At 41.3% G+C, this 16,591-nt stretch overlaps 1 protein-coding gene across 1 annotated transcript in view; it reads left to right on the top strand.

The window, feature by feature from the left end:
- The window catches only part of LOC112102497 (titin homolog), a 176,209-nt gene extending 175,619 nt beyond the window's left edge, over positions 1-590 (top strand). Inside the window, exon 14 of the mRNA XM_029911616.1 lies at positions 469-590. Coding sequence (XP_029767476.1) covers positions 469-590 — 122 coding nt within the window. The remainder of the gene's footprint in view (positions 1-468) is intronic.
- The last annotated feature ends 16,001 nt before the right edge of the window (positions 591-16,591 follow it).

A 16,591-nucleotide genomic window follows, 5' to 3' on the forward strand; every position in this document is an offset into this window, starting at 1 on the left:
AAAATCTGTGCTTCATCCCAACTGATTAGCTTTAGGAAACATTAATCTCTGATTTAGCATCTTGAGAAATAGCAAGTAATCAGATTGATGTAATTTTAAGATTTGATCCCTCTCAACCTGTCAGGGCTAGAACCATTTTGGAGGGACCAGTAAAACTTTTCCAAGTGCCAGTCCTGGCCAGAGTTCAGAGAGAATTTGGCTCTCTGTCAACCCAAGCTGTCTGACTGTGAAATGGAGCCCGCGTCTTGGCTGTGTTTTGACTAGCATGTATATATGATTTAAAAACAACCAACCGACCAACCTGGGACTTACGATGTTACCAACCTCCTTTAAAAGTGTGCTCTTTCATCTTATCAATGCATTCTGATGTAATGAAGTGGCCTAGCAAGGGTTCCTCATCCCTATCTAATAGCTGTTGTTTTTGCACTGTCGTTAAGGCATGAAACTTCCCTGTTTCTCTTTTTGCAGAGTTCCACATTGTCAGCATGAATGATACAGCTGCTAAATTTAATAAACATGGAGCCCAAGTCAGCCTTAACATTCTGGTCAGGTTTTTGAGAGGTTTTGTAATTTTAATGAGTGTTGCATAACCCAGAGTTGTTCTATTTTGGAAGTGGTTGCTCTGCATGAACTTGTGCCCATAGAAGTATGCTGCATGATGGTACAAAGTGGAGTGAACGCAAAAGGCAGTGTCTTTAAAAATAAAAAAGCCTTTATAATCTGCTAGAAACCTTTTTGTTTCCCTTTGTAAACTGCTACTTTTAAAGGGATAGTTGTAAAGCTAGGAGATTCCTGCAAAAAAGAAAAGCACTTCCTGACTGTTGCACAGGTAAATTTTACTGAAAACTGCACAATACATCAAAGGACTCCCAACTGCAGTGCAGAATGGCTACATGTAAGTAGATTGATATGCGGCTTGCATTTGCAAGTTGGTACTATATAAGGCCACATAGAAGCTTTCTAATTAAGCACAATTGCCACAATCCTTGACTACACTAAGCAACACTTTGTAGATTGACAGTTGCTTTTTAGAGAAGCTGTGAATGATTGAGTTTATTTTGGAGATGTTGGTTGACACATTTCCTACCCCAATTTGAATGCACATTCTGTCAGGTGCAGGATTGATGAGGAGGGCTTGAAGGGATGGCTCTGGCCTCTGGCATGGTTCTTAGGCAAACAATTGTTGACTGCACAACATCTGGGCTGAGTGACAAAATGTTACTTTCAATAAAGCACAGAACACTGTGGGGACAAAAAGACAGACTCCTTTGACTGGCTCTTGTCCAAATATTTGTGTCTCATTTTCTTTCCATCCCTACACCTTCCAACTAGTAATGAAACAACCGTTTAGTGAATTCCCAAGGACTATGAATATCCTAGCTTAATTCCTAAATGCAAAGAAATGTTTGTGTAAAATCTATTTAGGATGTCTGGTACTTTATCAAGTGAACAGTAAACTCGTGTCAGATAAATACAGGTTAAAAACACTGATCAGTGTGACGAAGTTTTTATGAGGTTTAAGTAGTGTATAAAGAGTAGCCTTGTTTACTGGTTAGAGCAGGAGTTAGTGGGAGCCAGGAGAAGACCTGCATTCTATTCCAAACTCTCTCACTGATTTGCTTTGGCCAGGGGCAACTTATTTATCTTCTGTACTCCAGTTTACCCCATTTTCTATAGGAATAATACTTAACTGTGTAAAGTGCTTTGAAATCCTTGGATGAAAGATGTTATAGAATTGTCTAAATATTGCTATAATATCTATAAATAAAAGTTAGTTTTATAAAGCTATTCTATTTAAAAAAAAAATTAAGGTGTTTCTGGGGTCTACATAAATCATGAGAGTGAAACTTAAATGGCTCCATACTTGTCACCGGAACGCAGATTACAATATCACTGTGTATTGTGGCTGTGGATTTATAATAGTCCATGAGATCTCTGTTACATATTTACATCTCTTGCTCTTCAAATTTATGTAAATTTGTTCATTCGAATACCACATCTGAGTATTTTGGAGAATGTTCTGCTAAAAATTAGCTACTGAAATTTGTTTAGCAAAACTAGAGGGCTGCTTGTGAGATCTGTAACTACTGTGTATGTGTGCTACAGTACAACAGGAGGGCTCCTCTAAATTTATATGGAGGCATTTATGTAATGTTAGTGTAGATATACACCAGTGTTTTATATCATGTAGAACATGATTTGATTTCTGCCCCAAAGAGCTTTTATCACTTCTTGGAAGACGTGGCAATTACAATGCTGTAGATATCTTTATTTGATAGGACTGTTCCCTACATTTTAAATGTGGATTATCTACCAAAAAAACCTGTTAAAATGCTGTTGTGTAGATTGCAAAGTCAAGCATTCAAAAGTTAGAAAATGGCAGATTTGTGACTGCCCATGCAGCTTTCTGCCTCTTGTATGACTGTTTACCATATTGAGCCTTGTCCCTTCTGTTCCCTGTTACAGCCATTACTAGAAACACACAGGTATTCTGGAAACCTATTTCACATTTTTAACACCACTGGGCAGTAAGGATTATAACCAAAATCTGCCTGTTGTAGGGTGACTACCTCCCTCATGACCTCATAGTGGCTGTGCATTTGGCCACCCCCTCAGTTTCCCTCTTCTAGGGCCTGCATTAACTCCACACAAGCTTTCCAAATATAAATAGTCCTTTGCGAGGTTAATTTATTACAGAAGTCGCACAACCATAGTCCAGAATTCCCCAACGTAGTCAAACTGTACATTCAGTCTTCAAGTCCCAACAGTCCATCAACACACCATGAACAGTACTGCTCTGACATCTCTCACCATGCGCATGCTCTCCGGTACAGCCCCAGTGGCATGCACCGCCATTTTAGACACTTAGGTATGGCTCCAGCATATCTTACTGCACCTCATCTCTTGGGTACACGTCTGGTGTGTCTCACCATGCTTCGCTCCTGCCCTTCTACCTTTTCTGCCGTGTTTCCTTCTCAGATACGGTTCCAGCTGGCTCACTCGTCCATAATTCCCGAGACTTTAGCCCTCTCTGGCCCTCCGTCTTCAGCTCTCCAGCTCAGAGAGCCAGCAGGCATCTCCCCCTGCTGCTCTCAATCTTCAGCCCTCTCTGGTCTGGGGAAGTTTGTAAATAACAACCCCCGCTCCCCGACTGCCTTCCGCGTTCACCAACCTGATCTGGCTCTGTTGCTCAACCAGGGAGCTCTCTCCACTCCCTCCTTCAAGGTGATCCTCTCCCTAAAGCTCTCAACCTTGCTGTGTTCTTCTGAGCTCTCTCTAGACTCTCTAGGTTCTTGACTCTCCCTTGCCTTTGGGCTGTGTCTCATCTATAACTCGCAGGGCAGCTCTGCCCTCCCCATTACACCAAACTAGGGCGTATCTGAACTGGAACAAGACAACTGGGCCTGATTTCATTTCAGGGGCTAGCAATCCCATTCCTCTGCCATGCTGGTAGGGTCAACATTTATCAGGCAAGTTTTTGATAGCAGCCGTTATGCTTCATTTTGGCTGGAGTTCTAAGTAGGATTAGATGTGAAAAGAATGTGTAGGAATCTCAGTATTGACATAGACATCCCTACCAATAACAATGCAGCTGACCTCATGCTGAGGAATGGAGATGGGGTAAATGATACTAGGGTTGAACTATCCCACTTAGACTTCCAAATAGCATTCCCTGTGTCTCCCCATCCCCCCACTCAGCTGGTATCTGTGTCAACACTAAAGGCTTCCTGGGAAAAAGACCCTCTCTAGCCTATATCGTAAGGAACAGCATACTATGAATAGTCTTGCTTACCTAGCCCTCATGTTTTTGTTTGTATCCACCTGTTGTGTTGTCTTCACATTTATATTGTGTAAGCTCTTAAGGACAAGAACCATCTTTGTATGTACAATGCCTATTATAATGGTCCTTGAACCTTGTCTGTGTCTTCTAGGCACAATGTAAATGAGCAGCATATGGAATACCAGTGTTAGGAGTATTGGCTATTCAAAGGTTCTGAAAATTACCCTGTCGGGCAGGGATTTGAAGGGCCACTTTGAGCGGTGGTCTCCTACTTAGCTTCTCTCTGTTTTCAGAAGCTTTTCATCCTACTCTCCTTCGTTGCCCTCTGCTGGCATTCTTCCAGCACCCTTTCCTTTAGCTAATAGCCAGCTGTCTCCAGAGCAGTCACCAATACCCATCATTCGCATAATCCTTTTCAGTGTGTAACATATAGTAGTTCACATTTTTAATCTGACAGCTTTACATCCCTCATATGTAAATAAAATATGTTCAACATCCAAAAGAGCCATCTCTAATTAATTACAATGTTTTCTTCTGTTCTACAACCACAATGATGCCCTTTCTCTGAATGTTGTCTTTTCCTGGCTGTTCTGAATTATAGTGGTGTCATTCATGCTGTTAATCTCTTAGCATTTCCATTATAACCCTCCTCATTCACACAGTTTCAATGGTTTATAATTCTGCTCTGACTTAGTCTCAGCTATAACTGGGTATGTAGATAGTTACACATGGCTGTCTAATGGAAATTATTGCCAAATCATGACCTCAAGCACACAGTTCTGTTCACAAATGCCTTTTAATCAAATGTTTGGTTTTATTAGTACAGTACAGGTGGACCTAGGTGTCACAGTGGACGAGAAGCTGGATATGAGTCAACAGTGTACTCTTGTTGCCAAGAAGGCTAATGGCATTTTGGGCTGTATAAGTAGGGGCATTGCCAGCAGATCGAGGGACGTGATCGTTCCCCTTTATTCGACATTGGTGAGGCCTCATCTGGAGTATTGTGTCCAGTTTTGGGCCCCACACTACAAGAAGGATGTGGAAAAATTGGAAAGAGTCCAGTGGAAGGCAACAAAAAATGATCAGGGGTCTGGAGCACATGACTTATGAGGAGAGGCTGAGGGAACTGGGATTGTTTAGTCTCCAGAAGAGAAGAATGAGGGGGGATTTGATAGCTGTTTTCAACTACCTGAAAGGGGGTTCCAAAGAGGATGGAGCTCGGCTGTTCTCAGTGGTGGCAGATGACAGAACAAGGAGCAATGGTCTCAAGTTGCAGTGGGGGTGGTCTAGGTTGGATATTAGGAAACACTATTTCACTAGGAGGGTGGTGAAGCACTGGAATGCGTTACCTAGGGAGGTGGTGGAGTCTCCTTCCTTGGAGGTTTTTAAGGCCCGGCTTGACAAAGCCCTGGCTGGGATGATTTAGTTGGGAATTGGTCCTGCTTTGAGCAGGGGGTTGGACTAGATGACCTCCTGAGGTCCCTTCCAACCCTGATATTCTATGATACAGACCGTTTACGCGCGGATGTCGGGAGTCAAGCCATCACGACCGTGTGTTAACGGAGTGCAGGTTAAGAGGGCCATGCTGAAAAAAGTGTCTATGATTTACTTAGAAAAAAAGCCGTTATTTTCTGCTCTTTCTGGCTCGCATTTTTTTTCTTACGAAGTCTTATCAGGTAGCAGTTTTGCAAATAAAGCTGTTTCATCACAATTATAAAGTTGTTCTTCGTGGTAGTCTTCATTTTGTAAAATAGATTTTAACTCGGCGGGAAACGCGTTCGCGGCCGATTCATCGGCTGATCTGCTTTCTCTAGAAATCGATACCTGCGCTATGCCATGACGCTTTTTAAAATGACTTCTAAACCCCTTGCTGGCTTGGAATGATTCATCCCCCATTAAATTTCCAAATGTTGTCGCTTGGGCTTGAAGAATTGGCCCACTTAGCGGCATTCCTTTCAGCCTTTCCTGAGCAAACCACGTGTGCATGGCTTTGTCTATTGTGGGTTTTGCTGAATAGCGCGCACGTTTTCGCTTAAGCCCCGTGGCAGAATCAATATTTTGTACAAAGCCATTCAGTTTAGATTCGTTTTTAGCCATCCTCGGAGAGTAGATTTGGCAATCCCAATATCTTTTGAAACTTTGGCCTGGGTTTCTCTGCTATTTACTCGATCTATTGCAGCTTGCTTTTCTTCTATAGTGTAGGAACGCTGACGCTTGCCCTCTGCCATTATATTAGGCCTACGGTTAAAACTTTCTAATGTAGTATATATATTCCTATATAACTGCTATATATTATATATATCTCTCTAGCGTGACAATGACTAAGCGTGCGTGATATGTCTTTACCAATATTGACGTACAACACGTTTCCGCTCTGCCCTTCCTGTCGATTTCTATGTCAGTGAGTTAGTGAGCAAATCTGTAGCGCTACATAGCAAGTTCCTGTACCATTAACTTGTTAACGAGTCTCGCGTGTTAAATAGGTAGCACTGGGAGGCATGGCGCTACCGTGCTTTAAGTGGATTCGCGCGTAAACCGGTCTGTACTGTAACACAGTAGCTGCCATACTGTTTCAGACTAATGTTCCATTCAGATCTGTATCTGGTCTCAAAGTTGGCAAAATTAGATGTTTGAGGAAGACATCAGAGGCCCTGTAATGGACAGTTATTTTCTTCATAATCTTAAGCAGTTAGTGATTAGTTTATATCCTGAAGCATAAAGGGTTATATTCCTTATGATTTTTTTATCCTATATAGTAGAACTGCAGATAATCTTGTTCATATGAATGTATATAATTGTCACAGGGTCTGCTCACCACTAGTGTGCCTCCTCCTGGTCGCTGATTCCAAGTCCGATGCCACCTTTCCACATCTCGCCACACGCACTGCCTTTCGTCCTGGCTCTCAGTGAGGCAAGGTGCTCTGTGTTCATGGCTTCGCCCTCTGGCCAAGACAAAGTCTCTTCTTACAAACAGGCTGAGGCAGTCTTCTCATTCACTGCCCAGCCAGTGTCACTTCCCCAGTGGCTGGTGGGGGAACCTGGGCCCGCCACAGGTTCCAGCTCAAGGACCCTCTAATCAGCAGCCAAGGTCTGTTTCATTCTAGACTTCATTCTTACTGCCTTTTCCCTGAGCCTTTCCTAACCTTCTGGCTCCCCCTCTTCTCTGGGTTTGCTAGCTGCCAAATTCCATCTTCCCAGGGAGTAACTGTAGGGTACTTCCCTGCAGCCCCCTCCCTGCGGCCAACTTCCTGTCTTTATAAATGCAGCCCAGCTCAGCTCATTCCTCCTCCGCTCCCTCATTATTCAGTCAGGGGATTACTTAAGCCACCTGATTCCCTTCAGCTATGGCATGTCTGGTTAATTGCCCCCCTTAGCCTACATGAACCCTTTCAGGGCAAATATGGGGTCAACACCTCCATCACAATAATCCTTTGTTCAATACAGCTAAACTTTGTGTCACTGTGTTGTGGCAATGAGTTCCATGGGGTAATTATTGCATTATATAAGGGGGGAAAATGACACTTTGATATAGAAAAAATAGCAATTAACCAAAGTTGTTTAGTTTGAATATAGAAAGGATCTGACAGCTGTCTTCCCACAATACAGAATGTATTTAACAGACAGACAGAGAGCCTTTGTCCTCTTCTTCCTTTCCTGTATCTGTGATTGTTTCTTTCTACTTGATTATGTTGAAGAAGGGAACTAAAATATTGTTGGTAGTGAGTGTTATAGTTTTTTAATTTAAAAAAATGAAACAAGTTTGGTTTCAAAAGATTTTTTTGCTGATCCATATCTCCAAAAATAGTGGGATGTTTGTAGGCCCTTAAATCATAGTGTAACCAAACTCTTTAGGTACGTAATTACTTTACCTTTTTCCTTTTTTGTTTGCAAACTAGATATAGCCAATACATCGTTTTAATTTTACTATGTAGGGAGAGAGGAGGCTCAAAGAAGTCGTATCCAGATCTATTTCCCATGAGAACAATTTCTGTAAAACTATCTGGGTCCCCTCTGTGTACACCTTATACCCACGATGGTTCTTTCCATAGCTGACACATCGTAGTCACAAACATCCATTTGAGTTTAGACAAAAGTTATGGGGTCCCGAGGCACTAACCTTACAGCTTCAGGATTAGTTCCCTCTCCCATTCATCTCCATGAGATCTGTAAAGATTCATGTTTTAGTTAGAACTGGGAATAATACAAATGTAGAATTCTTCAAAAGACCACTTTTGGATTAAACATAAGGAAATTTGGTTTTTAACATTATCCTTGTTACTAATTACACTTTCGATAATGAGAACTGAATTTAAAATATCATTTATTTCTTGCTGTGTATGCTGCTTGTTTACTACTTGTACTACATTCAGCCTGGACAATGAAAAGAGGTTTTCATAGATTCATAGATTCTAGGACTGGAAGGGACCTCGAGAGGTCATCGAATCCAGTCCCCTGCCCGCATGGCAGGACCAAATACTGTCTAGACCATCCCTGATAGACATTTATCTAACCTACTCTTAAATATCTCCAGAGATGGAGATTCCACAACCTCCCTAGGCAATTTATTCCAGTGTTTAACCACCCTGACAGTTAGGAACTTTTTCCTAATGTCCAACCTAGACCTCCCTTGCTGCAGTTTAAGCCCATTGCTTCTTGTTCTATCCTCAGAGGCTAAGGTGAACAAGTTTTCTCCCTCTTCCTTATGACACCCTTTTAGATACCTGAAAACTGCTATCATGTCCCCTCTCAGTCTTCTCTTTTCCAAACTAAACAAACCCAATTCTTTCAGCCTTCCTTCATAGGTCATGTTCTCAAGACCTTTAATCATTCTTGTTGCTCTTCTCTGGACCCTTTCCAATTTCTCCACATCTTTCTTGAAATGCGGTGCCCAGAACTGGACACAATACTCCAGCTGAGGCCTAACCAGAGCAGAGTAGAGCGGAAGAATGACTTCTCGTGTCTTGCTCACAACACACCTGTTAATACATCCCAGAATCACGTTTGCTTTTTTTGCAACAGCATCACACTGTTGACTCATATTTAGCTTGTGGTCCACTATAACCCCTAGATCCCTTTCTGCCGTACTCCTTCCTAGACAGTCTCTTCCCATTCTGTATGTGTGAAACTGATTTTTTCTTCCTAAGTGGAGCACTTTGCATTTGTCTTTGTTAAACTTCATCCTGTTTAACTCAGACCATTTCTCCAATTTGTCCAGATCATTTTGAATTATGACCCTGTCCTCCAAAGCAGTTGCAATCCCTCCCAGTTTGGTATCATCCGCAAACTTAATAATCGTACTTTCTATACCAATATCTAAGTCGTTAATGAAGATATTGAACAGAGCCGGTCCCAAAACAGACCCCTGCGGAACCCCACTCGTTATGCCTTTCCAGCAGGATTGGGAACCATTAATAACAACTCTCTGAGTACGGTTATCCAGCCAGTTATGCACCCACTTTATAGTAGCCCCATCTAAATTGTATTTGCCTAGTTTGTCGATAAGAATATCATGCGAGACCGTATCAAATGCCTTACTAAAGTCTAGGTATACCACATCCACAGCTTCTCCCTTATCCACAAGACTCGTTATCCTATCGAAGAAAGCTATCAGATTGGTTTGACATGATTTGTTCTTTACAAATCCATGCTGGCTGTTCCCTATCACCTTACCACCTTCCAAGTGTTTGCAGATGATTTCCTTAATTACTTGCTCCATTATCTTCCCTGGCACAGAAGTTAAACTAACTGGTCTGTAGTTTCCTGGGTTGTTTTTATTTCCCTTTTTATAGATGGGCACTATATTTGCCCTTTTCCAGTCTTCTGGAATCTCTCCCGTCTCCCATGATTTTCCAAAGATAATAGCTAGAGGCTCAGATACCTCCTCTATTAGCTCCTTGAGTATTCTAGGATGCATTTCATCAGGCCCTGGTGACTTGCAGGCATCTAACTTTTCTAAGTGATTTTTAACTTGTTCTTTTTTTATTTTATCTGCTAAACCTACCCCCTTCCCATTAGCATTCACTAGGTTAGGCATTCCTTCAGACTTCTCGGTGAAGACCGAAACAAAGAAGTCATTAAGCATCTCTGCCATTTCCAAGTTTCCTGTTACTGTTTCTCCCTCTTCACTAAGCAGTGGGCCTACCCTGTCTTTGGTCTTCCTCTTGCTTCTAATGTATTGATAAAAAGTCTTCTTGTTCCCCTTTATTCCCTTAGCTAGTTTGAGCTCATTTTGTGCCTTTGCCTTTCTAATCTTGCCCCTGCATTCCTGTGTTGTTTGCCTATATTCATCCTTTGTAATCTGTCCTAGTTTCCATTTTTTATGACTCCTTTTTATTTTTTAGATCATGCAAGATCTCGTGGTTAAGCCAAGGTGGTCTTTTGCCACATTTTCTATCTTTCCTAACCAGCGGAATAGCTTGCTTTTGGGCCCTTAATAGTGTCCCTTTGAAAAACTGCCAGCTCTCCTCAGTTGTTTTTCCCCTCAGTCTTGATTCCCATGGGACCTTACCTATCAGCTCTCTGAGCTTACCAAAATCCGCCTTCCTGAAATCCATTGTCTCTATTTTGCTGTTCTCCCTTCTACCCTTCCTTAGAATTGCAAACTCTATGATTTCATGATCACTTTCACCCAAGCTGCCTTCTACTTTCAAATTCTCAACGAGTTCCTCCCTATTTGTTAAAATCAAGTCTAGAACAGCTTCACCCCTAGTAGCTTTTTCAACCTTCTGAAATAAAAAGTTATCTGCAATGCAGTCCAAGAATTTGTTGGATAGTCTGTGCCCCGCTGTGTTATTTTCCCAACATATATCCGGATAGTTGAAGTCCCCCATCACCACCAAATCTTGGGCTTTGGATGATTTTGTTAGTTGTTTAAAAAAAGCCTCATCCACCTCTTCCACCTGGTTAGGTGGCCTGTAGTAGACTCCTAGCATGACATCACCCTTGTTTTTTACCCCTTTTAGCCTAACCCAGAGACTCTCAACACTTCCGTCTCCTATGTCCATCTCTACCTCAGTCCAAGTGTGTACATTTTTAATATATAAGGCAACACCTCCTCCCTTTTTCCCCTCTCTATCCTTCCTGAGCAAGCTGTATCCATCCACACCAACATTCCAATCATGTGTATTATCCCACCAAGTTTCAGTGATGCCAACAATGTCATAGTTGTATTTATTTATTAGCACTTCCAGTTCTTCCTGCTTATTACCCATACTTCTCGCATTTGTATATAGGCATCTAAGATACTGGTTTGATCTTTCCTCCCGGTTTTGTCCTGACCCTCCTTTCTCTCTGCCAATATAGCCCACACTCCCTCTCGTCTCCGACCCATCTCCCAGGTCTCCATGTTCCCCACTTACCTGCGGGCTTTGCTCACCTGTCCCCGTCGAACCTAGTTGGTTAGTTTCCATTCAATTTCACTGTGAAGTTCTCATCACTAGCCCAGGGCTGCAATGTTTGAGTCACATACAGAAATATTTTTAAAAACTGTTTTGTATTGGAAATTAAAAATACAAAATGAAACATTTCTGCTGCTCTTCGGATTTGTACTTTTCTTTTCTTTTTACAAAATCTAAATAGTCTGATTTTACTTGAAAAGTGTCCCATCCGTGGATGGGTAGCATTGTTAGCATACAAACTACTGAACGCTCCCATGTATCTTTAAAGAACAAGGCTTTAGTTTAAAGTGAAACTGATCAGGATACTGAAAGTTCATGTTCATTGCTGCTTTAGCTTGACCGACTGTAAAGTGTGGGAAGTAATGAGGCATGTGAGTTCAGTATATAGTCTCAGGCTTCAGGCCTCATGTGTCAAAGCTTTAATAGGTTTGTTTTATTTGCCGTGAATATTTGGCTGATCAGCAAGAAGTGTGTCATCTGTGTCAACCTACACTCCAGTGAATATCCAAATTATAATTTTATGATCTTGGCTTTTAATGCCAAAGTATATCCTCAATCAATCTGATCAGTGAGATTATTGACTGTTATTGGTAGTGACACTTAAATAGCGATATAGCGTCTCTCGGAGAAGCTGGCAAGGAGTATTCATCATCCTGAAAGTGGCGTTGCCTTGGAAACTAGTGCAAAGGACTGCACAGAAACAATTGTGTTAGATAAAAAAGAGGCATTAAATGGGATAAGTAATAGCTTCAGGATTGAAGCAAAAATAGAAACACTAGGCTTATTCATCTGCTGAGGATGGAAGCTTGCAGATTGGGTTTTAAGTCATGACGTGTTGATATAGTGATCTGGTCTGCTTTGGTATTGGCATTGTAAGAGCCTACATAGTCGTGTGTTGTACATGTATCTGTGAAACCTACTAAAATGGGCAGCAGTTCCTTGCAAGCTCTTGAATTGAAAGGTGTGTCTTCCCTTAGAAAGTGGTGTTTAAATTCAGTGAGACAACATAAGCATCAAAATATTTTAAGCAGCTAGCGATACTGATGGCTATAGGTCTGTTTGGTGAGTTTTTAATATTGTACTTAAATATATTTTAGTATGTAAGGGGCTTTTCAGCTTTATTGGCTAGGTCATTTTAGTCTTTTGTGTGCAATTTTTAAGAGGATTCAGAATTTAATCATAGCAGGAGGAAAAGTATAGACTGACTACAAGTAGGTCCCAAACTTCCTCCTGAATAAATATGCTGCAGTTTCACAGTTGAAAGGATGAGAGAGGCTTTAGGCAATAGAGGCATCTATACATCTGGAAGCAGCACTGGGATCTGATTGGCTATGGCTCGTTACTATTTCACTGCCTTTATCTGACACTTTCCTAAAAGAAAAGCCAGTGGGGAGTGATAAGGATTGTGAAACCCAGAATTCTGACATCCAAGAAATCTGTCTTCCTCAAGACAACTGAAGAACCAGTAGAGGGGCATGGAGACTTGAATTTTTACCCTCTGAAGAAGCAGCCTTTTGCTGTTCCTAACCATCATCTTGCTCTTTAGGATGCAACTTTCCTCAAATTTACTCTTTTTGCACAGAATCACTCAGTCACGAATAGTTCTCTGGAGAGCTCCCCATCCTTTCCTGCTTGTCCTTCACTGACTGATATGTCTCTTCCTCCAAGTGCAGCACCTCTCTTTTTTTTAGTATCTAGGAGGTAAAAGCCACATAAGAAGCCTGTAGCAGAGCTGGGAATAAAACTCAGATCTTTGGATTCCCAGTCGTGTGCTTTAACCTCTAGACTCCTGGTCTAGGTAAGAAATAAGGAGATCCAGAGGTGTAGTCTGTGAGGAGACAAGTGTTAAGAAGTTCATGAAAAAAGCATTTGGAGAAGAATGAGGGTGGTTGGTGCGTGGAAACTGGGGGGCTGTTCTAAGCATAGGGGACAGTATAAACAAAATGAAAGCAAGTGTGGGAACAAGAAGATCTGTAAGTTGAAACAAGGATAGATGTAGTTACGGTGAAGTTGCTAAGAGTCTAAGAATGATGAGCAGAGTGGGTCAGCTTGACGACGTCCTGGGACAGCTAGCTGTAGGCTGACTGCAGTAGTAGCTTTTTGTAAGAGCTCCATTGTGTGGTGATGGAGTTGGACTCCTTCATTTTATTTTTCCTTTCAAAATAATAGCTGTTCTATATAGTTGGATCCTGACTGACAGCTAACATATTTTGGCATGCAGGAAAAAAAATTAGGATGATAAAAATATAGACAGTGTTTAGCAAACATTAAACTGAAACTTAAAAGAAAAGATCAAAACAAAAATTGTGTCATTGGGCTCTTAATTGTGTGTGGTAGTATACTCTACAACTCAATTTTTCTGTTTAGCTGCTTGAATCTAATTTCTCTAGCACCATCAAATATCTTGCACGGCATCCACCTGGCTTGGAAAGGAAAGAAAACATTAATTCTTGAGCAGTCACCTGCCATTCTATGTGTGCTGCTGTACTAGCTTCTGCTACCTTAAGTCCAAATAACTCACCCATTGGATTGGACCAATACAACAGATTGCAAAACGTGGTTCTTGTAAGCATCTCTCTTAGGATGTGGTATATCTTCAGCAGAGTGTGATGTGGATCTTCACAAGATGCTGAAGGGAGAGATGTGAGGGGGGAAAACGGCACCACAGAGCTTAACAATTACGGTGTTCCAAGGTCCCAGACTTGTACGAGCTAGTTCAGGACCTGTACCAGAAAAGTAGTGCTAATTGAAGTAGTGACAATTCTCATATCTGTTTCATTGCAAACCACAAGGACTATACAAGCATGCTTTATCCCACTAGAATTCTGAGAATTGGTCTCTGCTTTCCAGTGACATAAAGCATTCCTCTCTTTTCCTGGTTGGTTCTGAAATATCAAACCTTAAAATCAAAGCATGCCACTTTGCTTCATTTCTCTTACTTTATTTTCTACGTAACTATAGCTGCCACTCTTTCAAGAACTGCTAGAACTAGAAACCAGTGCTTTGAACATGGAAAACCTGATTTCATCAGTGTAGAGCATTAATAGAACTCTAGTAAGTTGAGATCTGCTGTTAAAATCCTGTTTAGAACCGATTGAAGTGATGGGGAAGCAACATAAGGACGCTGAGATTAAATGACTTAAAGGTTTGGGATTTTGTGACCTGTCAGATATGTTGGTGAGACCAGTATATATACTTTTAGGACCAACAAATGTTTCCAAGTGCTAGCCTTGCACCAATTAGTAGATAGAGGTTAAAAATATTGATCCGTAGGTCACATTTCACACAGCAAGATGTCTAAGAATATTTAAATCATTTAAAAAAATGAGGTCTTTTGAGAATAGTGGGGCTGGTGGGTGGAAGTATTTTGGTTAAATGGAGGGTGTATAGACTATGGGTATAATTTACAGTACATTACTCATTGTTTTTAAATATAGCAACATCTCAAACCCAGAATTCAAATACAAGTAGATAAATGTGTGGATCAGAGCGTGTTATCTCTGCAGCAGGTTAAATTCAGGGGGCGTGCTGCAGCGCAAGCGTTTCTACATTGAGGCTAAAAATTATTGTCAAAATTAAACTAAAATAGGAATCATTGTTACTGTTTGCTCACACCAAGGGCAAAATTCCTCCTAGGCAGGAGTTTTCTGGCTATATCTGCAATGATCATTCTTCTTAAAGTTCTGTAATCTTGACTCAATGAGGAGGGTTTGTCTAGTCAGGATTACTTCACACTGGGCCTCTAAAGACAAGGGCAGCACCTCTTGGTGCTGGGTAGAGCAGGGGTCGGCAGCCTTTCAGAAGTGGTGTGCCGAGTCTTCATTTATTCACTCTAATTTAAGGTTTTGCGTGCCAGTAATACATTTTAACGTTTTTAGAAGATCTCTTTCTATAAGTCTGTAATATATAACTAAACTATTGTTGTATGTAAAGTAAATAACGTTTTTAAAATGTTTAAGAAACTTCATTTAAAATTAAATTAAAATGCAGAGCCCCCCCGGACTGGTGGCCAGAACCCGGGCAGTGTGAGTGCCACTGAAAATCAGCTCGCATGCCGCCTTCGGCATGCGTGCCCTGTGGTAGAGGAATGCATCGCTCCAAGTGTCAATGGTAAATGGATAGAGGCAATCTTTAGTGCTCTCAGATTCTGCTGGGAAAGTCATTACATGTAATTAAATGTAATTGGTTTAAACTGGGCCTTCCTTCATAGATGTATTCAAAGTCTTTAGAAGATGTGGTCTGTTTAATTGACCTGCCTTTAAAAGTTATTTTCCAAAAAGTATATTCCAAAATTAACAACAACAACAAAAGTCTAGATGACTTTGCTTCCCAAAGTAGCACATGTTCCTAGGTCTGTTTATCTGCTGTTAGGGCATTCTGGAGTCACTGAAGTCTGAGCCTGTCCCACATCTCCCTACGGGCTGAGTCTGCTGCCTGTCCTGCTTCTCTGTCCTTTTCCTGTTGGAAGGTAGAGCAGAGAAATCAAACCTGGCTCTCCCATGTGGTTCACTGGGAGAGATTCATTGGATGTAGGAATTTCTAAGGAACAAAACTCTGCAGGATCCCAGGCTAGTAACAGGTCGAATACGCTTAGTAGTTATACTTTAAAATTAAGCACTTGGAAACACTGTTCCTCACTTACTGGCCTGATCAAATTGGAGTCTGAGAGCCTGTGTTACTTCAAACAAGCTGGTGACCTTAGCAGTACCCTTCCCTAATTTGAGTATCTGTCTGGTCCTACACTGATGTAGAAGGAACTCAGGGCTCCATGGCCGTTAGGTAGAGGAATTTGGGAATTTGTTACCAGGCCAACCTCTTAGTCAGTTCCCTTTCTCACCCAGCAGTTAAATGGCCTTTACATACAGCATCTCAGCCTGTCCTTATATGCAATCATACACCAAAAAGTGAAGCTGTCCTTGCGCTTTATCTCCCACTGCTGGAAATTCCAGTTCCCAGTAGTCTCTCTTCAGTCTGTAGCGAAGGGGATATTTTAACCATTGTAATTCAAGGACTACAGTGGACAACATCTCCCCATCTCCATCAACCTTTTCCAAAGTGCATGACTTGAGTGATCTTGGTAGTCTGAAGAAAGATAGGGGAAATTATTTTGTCAGAGCAAGATGTTATCTATGCTGAAATTAGAGTTAGAAAAGTCTTCCCACAGATGCTTGAATGAGAAATTTTGATAGGTCACGTTATGCACTTATTTCACTTCAGGGCACTTGTCTTAAATAGATCAGCACAAAGCATGTAATGCTGAAAGTAAAATATTTGCAATGGAAGAATTTAGTGCAATGAAAGTACTGTATAAGTTGATGATTTTTAAAAAGCCCACATTCCAGGAATATAGTATTGAGAATCACAAAACCACTCTGAACCTGTCCCAAATTCTCTCTTAAGCATTGTCCAGGAC

This window comes from Terrapene carolina, unplaced genomic scaffold (assembly GCF_002925995.2).
Source record: "Terrapene carolina triunguis isolate 2854851 unplaced genomic scaffold, T_m_triunguis-2.0 Scaffold111, whole genome shotgun sequence".
NCBI lineage: Eukaryota > Metazoa > Chordata > Testudines > Emydidae > Terrapene > Terrapene triunguis.